Source organism: Leptonychotes weddellii, chromosome 12 (assembly GCF_054177405.1).
Source record: "Leptonychotes weddellii isolate Sample4059 chromosome 12, ASM5417740v2, whole genome shotgun sequence".
Lineage (NCBI taxonomy): Eukaryota > Metazoa > Chordata > Mammalia > Carnivora > Phocidae > Leptonychotes > Leptonychotes weddellii.
In genome coordinates this window covers 75,785,601-75,801,977 of record NC_138380.1, presented here as the reverse complement: position 1 = coordinate 75,801,977, position 16,377 = coordinate 75,785,601, and the positions used below count along the sequence as shown (strand labels likewise).

General features: G+C 37.6%; 1 protein-coding gene across 1 annotated transcript in view; it reads right to left on the bottom strand.

Moving 5' to 3' along the window:
- The window catches only part of MAGI2 (membrane associated guanylate kinase, WW and PDZ domain containing 2), a 650,039-nt gene that overhangs the window by 403,826 nt on the left and 229,836 nt on the right, over window positions 1–16,377 (bottom strand). The window contains exon 4 of the mRNA XM_081799668.1: window positions 4,635–4,845. Within this exon, the coding sequence (XP_081655794.1) occupies window positions 4,635–4,845 (211 nt within the window). The remainder of the gene's footprint in view (window positions 1–4,634; window positions 4,846–16,377) is intronic.

Genomic DNA, 16,377 nt, shown 5'->3' with positions numbered 1-16,377 from the left:
ATGAAAGTTTACTTTTATTTCAGCCAATGTTTGTTGATGCCGTGGAGGTAGTAGGGGATAATGGCAAGGGCTTTGCAAGATGATGGTACTATGAGACCCTAAGAATGTTAATTTGTCCAAGAGTGCTTTAGAATCTCATCTATTAAATCGGGTATATCAAATGCTCACAAGGGGGTTATGATGTAATATGTGTAATGTAGGCACCACAGCAAAATGATTGAGAGCAAGGACCCTGGAGAAAGGCTGCGTCCCATGAAAGTATGAATCTTGTCAGTTTTGCTGAAAACTGTATTCCCAGGGTTTAAAATGGTGCCTAGCACATGGTATGTGCCCTGTAAAGATGTGTTGAGTAAATGGAGTCAAAGCACCCTGGCTTTGTGAATTCTTGGTTATATGATTATGGGCAAGTTCCTTACCTCTACAAGCCTCAGCTTCCTAAACTGAGAAGTAAATGAGAACAGTGTAAATGCTTAATCTATTAGGTATTATCATTCAGGTAACATGAACACAGCCTGAACAAAGCAGGCGCTCAATCTGTCATAACTATTATCACCAATTTGAATTTACAGTTAATAAGCTGTTTATTTTAAAAGACATTATTAATGAGGATAATGTTATGAATTAAGGAAACTACTGGTTTTAAACAATATTGTGCACTTGAAAGTCTTATGAAAACTGCTAAACAGAAGACATTATTAATGCTTTAAAGGATGTTTAGAAGGGAGCATTCACGCACAATTTAAAATTCCATTGTTTAAAAATGCTTTCTCAGATATTTACTTTTTCTCATTAAATATCACTGTGAATGATAAAAGGAATCTGCTTTTACACACTCATCAAAGGCAGCAGTTCTGAAAAGTGTGGGAAATAGAGTTGACCCCTGTGTTCAGTACCAAAAACAATAAAAAAAAAAAAAACAACCCTCATCTTCTAAAGGCAGAACTTGTTAAGTACTGAGACATATAAAGCATTTTGCAATACTGAATAAACCAATAAATATTTTAAAATATTATTGCACAGAAGACAAAAAAAAATGAAATCACTTGTTATCTTAATTCAAAACCCACAGTATATATTTTTTTCAAAGATATATTTGAACTAACATTTCAGCAAGGTAGAATTCCCCTCTTCTATTCAAAAATGTATATATATAAACATAAATAAATAGGCATTTATATTCATATATTTAAATTTTATACACAGGACCACAGGGTCCTTCTTCTTTGTTGCACTTGTTTTCTGTTTTTTTTTTTTAATTTCTTAAAGATTTTTTTTATTTATTCATTCGAGGCAACAGAGATACAGAGAGTGAGCATGAGCAGGGGGAGAGGCAGAGGGAGAGGGAGAAGCAGGCTCCCAAGGAGCAGGGAGCCCGATGTGGGACTCGATCCCAGGACCCTGGGATCATGACCTGAGCCGAAGGCAGACGCTTAACCATCTGAGCCACCCAGGTGCCCCTCACTTGTTTTCTGTTTTATCACAACCTTTTTTTCATAGGAGACAGAATTCAGTGAAGTGTAATGAGGGGTGTTGCCTACCAGGGGAGACTTCCATTACTATAAGTGACTCACAATATTTGTGCCAGAGGGAAGTTCTCACTGATGCCAGCTCTCCTTACCTCACCCATCTATCTTCCCTTCCATCTGTTTTATCTTTCTCTTAATTTTCTCTATTTGCCTTTTTGTCTTCTTTCTTTACCTTGACTTTGCTTCAGGACTGGTTAGAAATTCTTGGGCCTATCATAGGTTAGTCCCCAAGAAAGTCCTTATTGCCCCACCATGATCCCTCTCCTGTCAAGCTCCTGCTCTATCAGACTGTTTCCAAGGGCCTTCTATATTCACAGAAGAATTCATTGTGATATCAACAGCAAAGTACTCACAGGTCAATGACAGTGGGTTGAAGTGCTGATTGTATCTGACTGTAATTAGGAAGGAAGGGGCATTCCAGAGGAAAGAGTGAAAGCAGTCAGGAGAGAATCAGTGAAAAAATGGAGGGAAAAGTAAAGCAGAGTGAAATTCAGGCCGAGAGAAACGAAACCACGGTACACGTAGTCATAGTGTGGAAATGAGGCACTGATCCCTCTCTAGTCTGATATTTGAGCTCATTGCACTGCGTCTTGATACTCAAATGTGACTTTTTCAAGAAAGGAAAGATGCAGCTCAGACTGATCCTGGGTGAAGGGTGGGGGTGGAGGATGCCTCCATTCTGTGGAGGAACCTCCTTAAGTAGGGCCTTTGCACCTGCCTTCTACAGGAGCCTCCTTCCCCTCATACCCCCACTTCAGCCTTAACTCAAGGCTTCATTTTCCTAAACTCTGGGTGAGTGTCTCTAGCATCAGCTCTCTCACCAAAATGATACTGTCTCCTCTTTTGTGTCTTAATTTTCCACCTCAACCTATCTCTGCTCCCCTGCTCATTCATTCTTCCCTGAAGGAACAGGAAGAAGATAAACAAACAAAACCCTCTGCCTGTCTTTCAAAATCACTAATGATCTAGCAAAATGGAAACAGAGCAATCACTGCCCAGGATTCACCAACAAATACCTCTTCTCTAGTAGGGTCATAGGGTCTTCTCACTATCCCTGATAAGCCCAGGGACGGGGTTCCTATACCTGGAATGCTGTGTCTACACACTGCCAAGTCTGTGTGACCCCACCTTCCCTATGATGCCTCCTTTTATTACTTAAGTCTGTGCTGAGTATATTCTTTTCTGATAGTACCACAAAACTCAGAAATTAGTTGTTTACTGACTGTTTATAATTATATGTCTCTCTTCCCCAACTTGAACAATAAATCTCAACAATAAATTTGAGAACAAGTACAAAATCTTATGAATCTTTGAATTCTGACACTGGGTGACTCACTAGAGTATTAACAGAATCATTTTGGTAGATTCTTCCAAGTCCAGACAGAGCCTCATCATTTACTATATACCATGAACACAACTTCTGTCTTTCAAAGTCCCTTTTCTTCACAATCCCAAAATCTGACACAATTTAAAAGAGAAAAGATTATTTTGTAATCACAAAGATTTTTATAATTGCATTATTGGAAACCTTGTAAGGAAACAGTTCTTTAATCAACTTGTTATGCTGGTTTTCTTTTATTATTTCCACATACCCTTACTCCTCCTGCATTATATAATAAAAAATGTGTATATTATCAGTCTCCTTCTGATTATCAATTTTCCTGAATATCAGCATGTGAACTCACATCTAGGGTTTATACTGTGAGTGGCCCCGTGCTGTGCTTATCAATAGTAAAGTTATATTTTTAGATTTAAATACTTCTGAGCACTTGAAAAATTCCATATGACTTCTTCTTTTCTAATTAGTTGATAAAAGATGTCTTTGGGTCATTGATTATAGGAATAAAAAATAATGCAAGAGATTCTTACTCTTTTCTTAAATTTACACTGTCTGTCAAAAGGTGAGTGGTAGAGATTCATTTTCTGCAAAACACTGCATTTCTCATCCCATGTTGGAGTCAAGCAGAGCACCAAGTAATTACCTCATTATACATTCCCTTGGCCAAATGTATGAAAGTTCCCACCTTCACATGAGAATTAAATATTGGCATGTGGTAACATTTCAATTTCACAACTGAGTTCTGCCTATGGAGATCTAAGTCACAAATCACTCCAGGTTGGGGAAGGAAATCCAGTTTTAATATTTTTTCTTGAATAATCAGAGTTTACATATTTTTATCTACTGTCAGCACTGAAAACTTCAGGTTTTATTAATTTTTCTGTTTGAGTCTTGTTGGAGGGAATAAGTGTTGCAGGAATAAGTGTTCATTTACAATATTTTTAGTTTTTATTCTTCCTAGTGAATATTTTGATTGTCTTATGTACATCAACAATTTAATTTTCTGCTGAGATCTCCAATTTAGGGCTTTGTTTAAAAAAAAGAAAAGTGGTTCTACTCCTAGAAGATAAAGGAAAGGAAAGACAGTATTGTTAATAAAATATATTAAAATTTCTTTTTTTGGAAAAAAAGTCCAAAAAGCAAGAAAAGATTAGAATGAGTATCACCAGGGAGTTCAAGATTAGCATTTCAGTTTCCTTGGCAAGTCATAAAAATGGTAAGCAAAAAATAGAATGAAATTAATAAAAATGAGTGCGATGTATAGTTACACAATGCAAACCTAAATAATCTTATTGACATCTGACCTCTGCATGAAATACTTAAAATGTTGTCTTTTGTGACAAGTATTTTGCTCTAAATGGCTGCATCACTGAACACGATGGTAGATGCTTCCAGCAATCTTAGTTAAAAGATGTTATTATCTCATTTGGACAATACCGAGGTCTTGAAAGAATAGAGTAAGCATTTTTCATGATAGGTAGATTATTTTCTAACTCACCAGTAACATCACATAGAGATTTGCCTTTTTAGTCATGATTGTAACAAATTTTACAGTGTAATTGTTTAATTCATTCTTTGATTTATAGCTATAATCTATAGCGTAATCTAATTGCATTAAGGCACTGTCCATTATTCTCTCACAAAGAAGGAAGCTAATATCAGAAATGATAAAACTCAGTATTTTATTTTGACCATATCTCTATGTGCTACATCACTTACATACTGTTATGATCTTTGTAGCAATATGCAAAGAAATGTGTGAAACTCACTCAATGAAGTAGACTTCACCCTTCTCTGTATAGGCCATTTCCCAGTTATCAGGCAATGGGTCTGACTCCTCATTCTCTTCAGGCTTAGTTGGTTTTGCATCATCCATCTGCTCCTTCAGCTCCTCGGGCTGACTGTACACTGGTGCAGGATAAGGCTGGGAGGGTGTCTCCCCTGAGGCACCTGCACTCTTGTCTTCATGTTCACTGGATTCTACAACAGAACAAGAGCATGTGGTTAGTCACTCTAGCCACAGGAACTTCTCAATGAGTGTGGAGTATGATGCACCAGGGAATAAGCTCCATGAAGGCTAATAGGAAAAGCATGATTGCAAACAGCTCTGAAAATCATCTCTAGGCCTAGTTGAGTTCCCCTTTCACTCATGATTCTTGTCTATACTTCATCTAATTATTGATGATTACTGAATTGGAGGACCATTTCACAACACAGGTGTGGCAGGCAGAATAATAACTCCCTAAAGATGTCCATGTCCTACTTCCTGGAACAGGTGAATGTTACCTTACATGGTGAAAGAGAATTTTGAGATCTGATCAAATTAAAGACCTTGAGATTGGGAGATTTCTTCAATTATTCAGGGGTCCTCACTGTAATGACAAGGGTCTTTAAAAGTGTGATAGGAAGGCAGAAGAGGAGGGTCAGAGAGAGATGTGACACTAAAGAATGGCCAAAGAGATGCAATGTTGCTGGCTTTGAAGATAGAAGAAGGGGACCAACCAACCACAAGCCAATAAATGTGGGTGGCCTCTAGAAGCTGGCAAGGCAAGGGTATGGATTCTCTTCTAGAGCCTCTAGAAAGGAACACAGTCCTGTTGATACTTTGATTTTAGCCCAGCTAGTTCCATGTCAGACTTCTAACCTATAAAAATGTAAGACAGTGAATTTGCATTGTTTAAACCATTACATTTGTGGTAATTTGTTATAGCAACAATAGAAAACTAACACAATAGAGTAAAACCTAAAAAAGATACATATCTTTAAGAGTAATGGTAACAGGCTTGGAGGAGAGACCCAAGAGTCACAACATGTAAATAGCATGAGCTCCAGAATGAGGAAAGGAACACATAGAAAAGAAATAATAACTCAACAGCAACAACAACAACAAAAAAATAGAAGAAAATTTACCTAAGATGAAGAAACACTTGAGTTTGCAGACCGAAATGGTTCACTGAATCTGACACCAGATTAATGAAGCATATAGACTCCTAAACACATCTAAGTAAAATTTCCAAACTCCGATATTAAAAAGCAACTCTAGAAGCTCCTGCACTGAAGAAATATGATTACTTGCAAAGAAAATAGGAACAGAAGAACATGAGATCTTTCATCTGTGATACTCTTAAGCTCGAAGACAATAAAGTAACATCTGTAGTAACTTGAGGGGAAAAAAAGTACAGCAACTCAAGAACTTAACTCTGCTAAAATATTATTCCTCTATCTGGACAAAAGAAAGTCACTTTAAACAACAGAAGTTCTGAGTATATACTACCCATGCATCCTACTTGAGGACAACATTTGAGGAATTACTCTAACCATTTCACAGCAATTGAATCAGAGCAGATAAAACAAAATAGGAAGAGAAAAGGAGAAAATAAAAATTAAGAAGAAGTATCCTGCATGATATACCTAAATGTCAATGGAGGGTGATCACATTTCTGGAAATGCATAATACATGTTAAAGACAAATTCTTGAAAGAGAAGAAAACATTATATGGAAAATCTAATAACAGCATCGGTTTTCAACTATATCTTGGTTAAGCTCAGGTTCTAGAGGGTGGAGAAAAGGCAGAGAAATAAAGACATTTTAAAGGTCTAATAGGGGTACAACAGGGAGTGGGTAAATGAGATAATTTTAAAGGCTATCTTTTCACGGGATTAGATTACTGGGCAAGTATTTTGGTCAAGGTGTAGATGTAATGTAATTGTATAATAGGGATATTTTTGAAATATCCTCTAATGTATACTCTCTCTGAACTATTTGGAATTTCTTTCTCTTCCCATTTCGCTTTTCTACCACTAAACATAGACCATGAGTCATATTTGTTGTCAAAGAGTAGAGTGGGGGCCATCTAGAGAAAGAAACATGTTTGGGGTAAATAAAAAGAAAGATATAATATAGAGTAAGTTCCTGCAAGGTAAGATGGTATGATTGGAGAGAAATTTAAAGGGGAAATGTTCAAGTTTAAGACACTGCCTGGTTCTTTCAGGGATTCAGCACCACTATCTTTAGGTTTTGGTCTGGAGTATGATGTGGTTGTGGTAAGAAAAGGGAAACCAAAGAAAAGGTGAAGGGAGTCCAAAGGAAAGGAGAACTATGAATTACTTTAGTTTACAACTTTGGGAGAAATGTTTCCTGCAGAGTAGCCTCAAATCTCCACTGGAGGGTCAGAACAGATAGACTGTGAGTAAGGGGCGCTTGGGTGGCTCAGTCAGTTAAGCACCCAACTCTTGGTTTCAGCTCAGGTCATGATCTCAGAGTCGTGAGATCGAGCCGTGGGTTGGGCTCCACGCTCAGTATAGAGTCTGCTTGAGATTATCTCCCTCTCCTTCTGTCCCACTCCCCTACTCACACTATCTAAAATAAAAAAAAAATAATGAAATCTTTAAAAAAATTGGCAAATACACTTCCAAGACTCCCTTGTGCTATGGATGTCATCTAAAAGTCCAACTATGCCCCAGTGGGAGACTTGGAAAGTAACTAAGAGTAGAGAACCAGTAGACCTGCAGTGGGTCACTATGGCTTCCTCATAGCAGAAGGTGTAGTAGAGACAGTTTAACCCAGAAACTGGAACGAGAGTCCTACTGACAGATGCCAGTGTGAGGATAGGACAGCCAACTTAAAAATATGAAATTGTACAATCATTTGGAAACATAATCAATAGCTATTAACATGAAAAATATAAATATACAAATGCACATATTCTTTGACTCAGTAATCCCACTTTGAGACTGTATCCTCTAGAAATAAAGGTAGTGTGGTATAAGAATACATATATAACAATATGCACAGCAGTATTTGTAGTAAGAAAGCCCTGAAAATGGTTTGAATGCCTATCCATGAGAATATGATTAAGAAGATTGTGATTATCATTACCATGGAAAGCTATAGTTTAAAAACAATGAATTAAGTGTGTGTGTATTGAGTTGGAAAAGGTGCTCATCATTACTATTCAAAGAGTAATCCAAGTTGCAGAGAACATATATTGTTAATCCTATTTTTTAAAAATAAGCAAACACCGAGTTCCCTTAGATATATACATATAATTTTGTATATATGAGCATGAAAACAGGATAGAAGGTGTACAATAGATTGTCAACTTTGATTCCTTAAGGATAGTAAATTTAGATGGGGTGGGAGAAGTTTTCTTTATGTTATCTTTGCATTCACTGGCTATCTATTATTTTTATAACTTTAAAAATTAATAACAGTAATTTACAATGAGTTAAAGTAGAATGCCATATTTGTCTCAATCAATTGCTTAGATCAATGTTTTCCCTATGTGCATCAATCTCTGAGGGCCATATTAAGGTACCTTTAGGAATTAGAAAGCACAAGAATACATTACAAGCTTTCATAGTTTTGCCCTTTAAGGGCAAAGAACACTTTTTTAAAAAGAATACGGCCCCTTATTGATGTAGTCTTCCAGTTGATCCCTCATACAGAATTGACCTTTGTAAATGTGTAGGGAAGAAGCAGCAAAAAAAAGGTACCATAGCTCCCTTTAGATTCTTATTGCTGTACCTTATTACAAGTAATTACCAATGCACAAAATACACTGTTCTCAGGTATTTCCAAATGTCACGTTGCATTTAAAAAGTTAAAATGCAAAGTCATGTTCTGAAATATTCATCATTCAATATTCATTTAATCAATATTTATTAAGCACTCAATTGTTGTCAGGGACTGAGAACAGAAAAATGAACAAGACGGGCATGATCCCTGCTCTCGCAGACCTCAAAATATGTCAGGATGTGTAATCTTTAAACAAGTTTAAGTGTGATGAATGCTTTCCCAGTGAAAGCTGGGATATAATGCATATGCATTCACTTAATTTTATATAAAGAGTCAAGGAAAGCCCTTTTTTCCCAATGTACTACAACCTGAAACATGAAAAAGAAGTCAAGAGACTTTTTTCAGAGGAAGGTAATGGAGAAAAAATAGATAAACAAGGACCAAATTAGGCAAGGCCTTAGAAGGCATGCTCAGAATTCGGGACTGTATCCTAAAAGCAACGAGAGGGCATTGATGTATCTTAACCAAGGAGATGACACAATTAGATTTACATTCTCTACGAAGATCCCCTGTTCTGGGGGTTTGAGAATGGCAAGAGTAGATATTTAGAGGTCTGTGGGAAGTTATTTGTGTGTCCTAGACAAGAGATGATGGTGGCACAGTCATGGAAAGAAGTGGACTGAAAAAATATTTAGACATCATGGTAAACCTGGTGGGTGACAAAGCCATACACTGAGATAGGAAATATGAGAGAAGGATCAGGACTGTGCGGGGGGTCAGGGAGAGTATGGGCATAGTTTTGGGCACACTGAGACAGAGTTCCATGCCAAACTCACAATGGAGATGTCATGTCAGAGAGTTCTTGGCTGGAGAGAATCAATTCGAGAGACAACAGTATGTAGCTAGACTGCATTATAATTGAAGCCAGAGGAGTGAATGAAATTGCTTAGAGAGACAGTGCAGCAAGTAGAAACTAGGATCCCTAAAGCAGCTGTCTGAGGAATTTCCACATTTAACGGTCAGTGAGAGAATGATTAGGAAACAGCAGCCAGGGAAGTAATAGGAAAATCAGTCGATCCTCATGCCATTAAAACCAAGCAAAGAGCAATGAGGAGGAAACATTTACTACCTGTGGCCAAAGCTTCTAAATTGTCCAGCAAGATAAGGGCATAAAATCTACCGAAATTGGGCGCCTGGGTGGCTCAGTTGGTTAAGCAACTGCCTTCGGCTCAGGTCATGATCCTGGAGTCCCAGGATCGAGTCCCGCATCGGGCTCCCTGCTTGGTGGGGAGTCTGCTTCTCCCTCTGATCCTCCCCCTCTCATGCTTTCTGTCTCCCATTCTCTCTCAGATAAATAAATAAAATCTTTAATAAAAAAAAATCTACCGAAATTAAGGACATGAAGATCACTGGTGATATTAGCTACCAGTTATTGTAGTAGTTATAGTAGAATGATGGGTGGGGAAGCCAGGTTGGAATGGATTAAAGAACGGATGAAAAGAAAATATATAATATACTGACAGAGAATTCATTCAAGAAGCTTAGCTATGAACAGATACACTTTTTTCTTTGACTAAAGTCTAGAGTCTTTGGAGATGTCTTAGTTATATAATGATGTGCCCAGATTATGGTGCCAAGTTCTCTCAGTTTGTTTAACGTTTACTCATTCATTCATTCCTTTATTCTTATTTAATGGATCAATCATTACATTAGCAAACAGGAATTTAATAGCTACGATATGCACGATACTTGACAAGAGCTTAATGGGGGAGAGAAAAACAATTTTATCAGGCTATTGTGAACTGGATTGATAGGAAGTAATAAGTATCACCTGCTTTCTCTATCTGAACAAAATAAGAGGGAAAAAATGAGTAAGGCAAATAGACAACCAAAACATTCTCACATTCACTATTCGTAAAGGCTAATCTAGGGATGCAGTTTATGGTGAGAGCCAAGGACTTCTGGTAAGACCCAGAATCATGCCAAAGTACCCACAGGCAGCATGGAACCAGGGCAGGCTTCCCACTCAGGGGCAGAACCTATTCTCAGAAGAGGAATGTAGAACATCAAAAGGAAGGAAAAGAGGAGTTGAGCTAAGCAGGCCCAGATATCCTTTAAGATGCATCAGTCAGGTAAGTCACTCCACCTCTTCTGAGCAGAGTAAGTTAAGGTGCCAGCGGAGTTCAAATTAAGTATTTTCTTTGACATGAAAGTCAACATGGTGGGTAGAGAGGAAGTGTCTCCCCCAACTCTGGGTAACTCTATAGAGTACTATCATAATGATTTATTAAGTGATACTCAACGGCACAAAAGAGTTATATACAAATTTCTAGGATGGGAATATAGCACATGGAAATAAGGATATCTAAGGGAGCTGTCTGAGGAATTCCAACATTGAGCACCCAGCTGGAGAAGGAACTGGCATTGTGTTTCCTCTATTACTAAGACAGTGGTATTAATTAATTTAGTAAATATTTGTTGAGACCCTACTAAGTGTCAGGCACTAGGCTGGGCAGTGGGCCAAAGAGAATGTGGTCCAAATGGTACATATTAGTTTGCTAGGGCTGTCGTAACAAATACCACAAACTGGATGGCTTACACGGTAGAAATGTATTATCTCACGGTTCTGGAGACTAGATATCCTAGATTAAGGGTTTGACAGGGCCATGATCCCTCTGGAGGCACTGGAGAAGGATCTATTCCAGACCTCTCTGCTAGCTTCCGGTAGTTACTTGGTTTATGGTAGCATAACTCCAACCTTCATATAGCATTCTTACTGTGTACATGTCTGTGTCCCAATTTCACCTTTTTATAAGGACACTAGTCATACTGGATCAGGGGCCTACCCTACTCCAGTATGACTTCATCTTAACTAATTACATCTACAATGACCCTATTTCCAAATACGTTTGCATTCTGAGATGCTGGTGGTTTGGACTCCAATATATAAATTGTGGGAGGGGGAGCACAATTCAACTAATTACATAGTATATTAGGCATGCTCAGCTTACAATTCACTGAGCATTCCTGCTACATCATAATAGTTTCCCTGCTTAATAAGGAAAATAGAAGATAACTTTGCTACATTTTGGATAATATGATTATGCCTTTCTTTTGTATGAGGCTTATTATTTTTTTTAATCAGATATGTTGGGTATAAGCAACTGAGAATGTACCCATTAAGAACAGAATAGATTTTTTAAATTATTTTTTAGAGTAATTTTAAGTTTACAGCAAAATTAAGAGAAAGGTGCAGAGATTCCCCATAGGCTCCTTGCCCACCTCCATGCATAGTCTTTGAATTATCATCCAAAGACCATAGATTAAATTACGATTCACCCTGGGTGATATATTTTATGGGTTCAGATAAATGTATAATGACATGTATCCACCATTATAATATCACACAAAGTCTCACTGCTCTAAAAATCCTCCATGCTCTGCCAATTCATCCTGCCCTCCCCTCTAACTCCTGGCAACCACAGTGATGTTTTTACTGTCTCCATAGTTTTGCCTCATCCGGAATGTCATATGGTATAGACATTTTCAGATTGGCTTCTTTCACTTCAATATGCACTTAAGTCTATCCAATGTATTTTAATGGCTTATAGCTCCTTTCTTCGTAGCAATGAAAAATACTCCATTATCTGGATACACCACCCAAGCTGATTTTTAGTAATAAAAGGATGGGAAAGAACAGATCTTACATGCCAACCAAGGGTGCACGTGTTAGCACTCCTCTCCTCTCATGGAGTTCAGCTTAGACGAGCATGGGTACAAATGTGCCCTCACACGAATCTCATTTGTGTAAGATCTGTAGTTTGAGAAGACCTAGACTATTTAAGTTTTGACTAAGAAGGAACCAAATAATCCATGCATATGTTTAGTTTTATAGCGGTGTGAAGCTATTTCTTGATTAGAAGTAGTCATGTAGCGGGGCACCTAGGTGGCTCAGTCATTAAGCATCTGCCTTCGGCTCAGGTCATGGTCCCAGGGTCCTGGGATCGAGACCCGCATCGGGCTCCCTGCTCAGGGGGAAGCCTGCTTCTCCCTCTCCCACTCCCCCGGCTTGTGTTCCCTCTCTCGCTGTGTTACCTCTCTGTCAAATAAATAAATAAAATTAAAAAAAAAAAAAGAAGTAGTCATGTAGAACTGCCCTTTTTGCCTTCCAAGACATATTTTTCAGCATGACTTTATTGTTAAATCTAAACATGAATTTTTTGGATATGTAAATGTAATTTTTTTTCCTAAGATGCTTGCTGCTGAAGTGAACAGACTTTATCAAACACTGGTGTTTTCGAGCATTTCATTGTGCATTTCTAGGTCACTTAGATGCCTTGCAAACAAGAACAAGGCATGTTCTGTTTTGTTTCACAAACAATAGAATCAAAGAATATTTCAATAAAGAAGGAACACCTCTTTTTTAAAGAATGGCAATGATGAAAAAAATTTCTCTTTGACAAGAACTGTTGAATTTCCTAGAAACTCTACAGCAACACTGAGACATAAAATAGACATTGACAATGTCCATTCTTATAAATGAGGACCTATAAAAAACACATTTTATGTACACTTTTACTGTTGTGAAGAATTAAGAAATAATTTTTTCCATCTCTCCTACCCTAATGGTATTTTGTTAGATTTAGCAAATCCTTTTCTTCTTCCCATAAGGAATTCAGAAGAACTCAAAGATCTGTGTACATAGTAGAGGGACTGAAAGCCATTTAATTGGAAGAGAATTAAATATATGCATTTTTGCATTCAGTCCAGCTCGCATAAATCCTATAGCTCTGGTCCAGTCTAAGGTTTTGATATAGAACAATATGTATGGTTGCCATTTCGTTTGCTTACATGTTTACTGCCCCAGTAGTATCTAACAGATTGCCTTTCAGACAGAAGACTAAGGATAAATCAGAATGCCGTGGCTTTGAATGTTCCCACTCAGTTTTATTAAAGAATAATCAGAAACCAAGATAAAACCATTTCAAGAAGAATGCCTATTTTATACCTTATCCATAGTTTCACTTGACATGGTCTATGCATGTAGTTAATGTTTAGCCTTCTGTAATTGCCATCCTTCAAAATCAGGGAAAATAATGTTTTTAAGCTAGACAGGAAATTGTTGATTTTATTTCTTGAACAGTCATAAAATTTGAATTTCCAAAATTTGTTTTACCTTGTGAGAGTTCTGTGATTTATATTTCTAGTGGCTATGTGACAAATTTTAATAAATCTAATAATTTTTTTCTCCTGTACTCATATTATTTCTTTGGAAAGAAGCATGGCTAGAGAACATTTAACAGGGGAAAAAAAATGAGGAACATATTTGTACCTAATAAGAAAAGAGAATAGGAATAACTTGAGGTAATTTTTTTCTTTTGCTTTCTGTTTAGCGATTCTCAGGTAACAGAGCAAACACAATCTACAAGAAGCAATAGAACATAATCGCTAAGGCTGGTATCAGACTGCCTGGGTTTGAATCTGTTCTTTACAGTATGATGTTGAGCAAGGTGTTTAAACACTCAATTTCCTTAACTGTATGACCGGAATAATAATATCACCTACCTATAAGCATTAGATATGACATGCATAGAAAATGCTTAGAGCAGTAAACTATTAAAACATAGTAGGTGTTCAGTAAATGTCACATATTATTATCGGTGAATTCTATTACTTAAAATACTAAATAAATTACATAGTGAAATCAGTCAAGCAACCTAAATGATCTCTCTTGACAGAAAAAAGAAGTGTGGTCAAGTTTGCATAATTTCAAAGATATTAGATTTTTTTTAAATACAATTACTAAAAAAGAGAGAGAGAGAGAGATACACACGAAGCTAACATTTCCTTTTTAAAAAGTGTTCACATAAATTGAGTTTTTCTTCCTCCATTGAGACATGTTTGGGTGTTAAGTGATTTAAAAGAGGAAAAATAATCCTCAGATAATAATCCACACTTTTTTTTCAAGTTCTGTATTATCTCCTATAGAGTTTTGCATTTGATTTTGCTGGGCATGAGGGGCTGCTACTGAGCTATCAGCTCGGCAACACTTTGGCTCCACTGAGGGTACAGACTTAAAGCAGAATCAGAGACTTGGCTTCCCAGTTTTATACTAGCCCAAGGCTTAGTATCCTCATGTATTCCCAAGACAACCTTGGTTTTCAAGTCTGTTTATAACAGATTGCTCCCCACTTTGGTTTCTGCTCATTTGTGGTAGGAACCATGGCAGTAGATGGGGTGGGGCTTGAAGATTTCTCCTGCTTTCTTGCCAACTCAGTAACCTCATCAAAAAGCATGTTTGTTACACTGATCCAAGATCTTACTGTTATTTTCGTGGGGGTGGGGGCTGCCAGAGCATGATCCTCACTTCACTTCTAGAAGCTGAAGTTCTTAGTTAAAATTTGAACCACAGGGTCTTGTACACGAATGAACATTTCAGGGCTGACTTTTAAACAAGAGAAAAATATCATTGCAATTGATTTTCTATTATGGCCATACTATAGATTATATCCTATAGTGAAAAGTGGAGCGTATTCCGTCTTCAGAAAGGAAGCAGTCATGCAGTGGTCACCTGCATGCTACGTAGCCAGTTGATTAAAAGAGGTCCAGATGATAGCTTATTTTATTTTTTTTAAATGTTTTTTTTTTATTTATTTATTCATGAGAGTCAGAGAGAGAGAGAGAGAGAGAGGCAGAGGGAGAAGCAGGCTCCCCGCCTAGCAGGGAGCCCGATGTGGGACTCGATCCCAGGACCCCGGGATCATGACCTGAGCCGAAGGCAGACGCTTAACCATCTGAGCCACCCAGGCGCCCCCAGATGATAGCTTATTGCTAACAGAGTGCTCTCACCAATTTTCCAAAAACTTCTAAAATAAAAACAGGAATTATATGGGTGCTAAAATGTTTGACATTGAATGATTAGTGAATTTTTGCTTATCATTTAAAAAACTAACTACTTTTTTGATGTGCTAAAATATGCACATGGACGAAATCCAAAAGTACAAAGGGAAAATACAGTGCAAAGTAGGTTTCCCTCCTGTTTCTACTCCCAGTGCTGCAGCAATCCAGTTAGCAAAGATGATTACTTCCCTGCTTCTTCAGAGATAGTTCTATATACACTGATTACTGACTTTTAGGTAGTGGTTTTTGTTTGTTTGTTTGTTTGTTTTACTTAGTTCTGCTAAAAGTGTTTCTAAATTCTAAAAACAATGCATTACCTAAGTTCTTTTTTTTGTTGTTTTCACTTAAATTCCAGTTCGTTAACATACAGTGTAATATTATTTTCAAGTATACAATGTAGTGATTCAACACATCCATACAACACCTGGTGCTCATCACAACAAGTGAACCCATCCCCCCACCCACCTCCCCTCTGGTAACCATCAGTTTGTTCTCTATAGTTAAAAGTCTGTTTCCTGGGGGGTGCCTGGGTGGCTCAGTCGATTAAGCGTCTGCCTTCGGCTCAGGTCATGATCCTAGGGTCCTGGGAGCCTGCTTCTCCCTCTCCCTCTGCCTGCCCTCTGCCTACTTGTGTTCTCTTTCTCTCTGTCAAATAAATTAATAAAATCTTAAAAAAAAAAAAGTCTGCTTCCTGGTTTGCTCCCTCTCCTTTTTCTCCCCCCCTTTGTTTGTTTGTTTCTTAAATTCCACATGAGTGAAATCATATGGTATTTGTCTTTCTCTGACTTATTCTGCTTAGCATTATATTCTCTATCTTCATCCATCTCGTTGCAAATGGCAAGATTTCATTCTTTTTTATGGCTGAGGAATATTCCATTGTATATGTATACCACATCTTTTTTTTTTTTTATTCTTATGTTAATCCCCATACATTACATCATTAGTTTTAGATGAAGTGTTCCATGATTCATTGTTTGTGCATAACACCCAGTGCTCCATGCAGAATGTGCCCTCCTCAATACCCACCACCAGGCTAACCCATCCTCCCACCCCCCTCCCCTCTAGAACCCTGTTTGTTTTTCAGAGTCCATCGT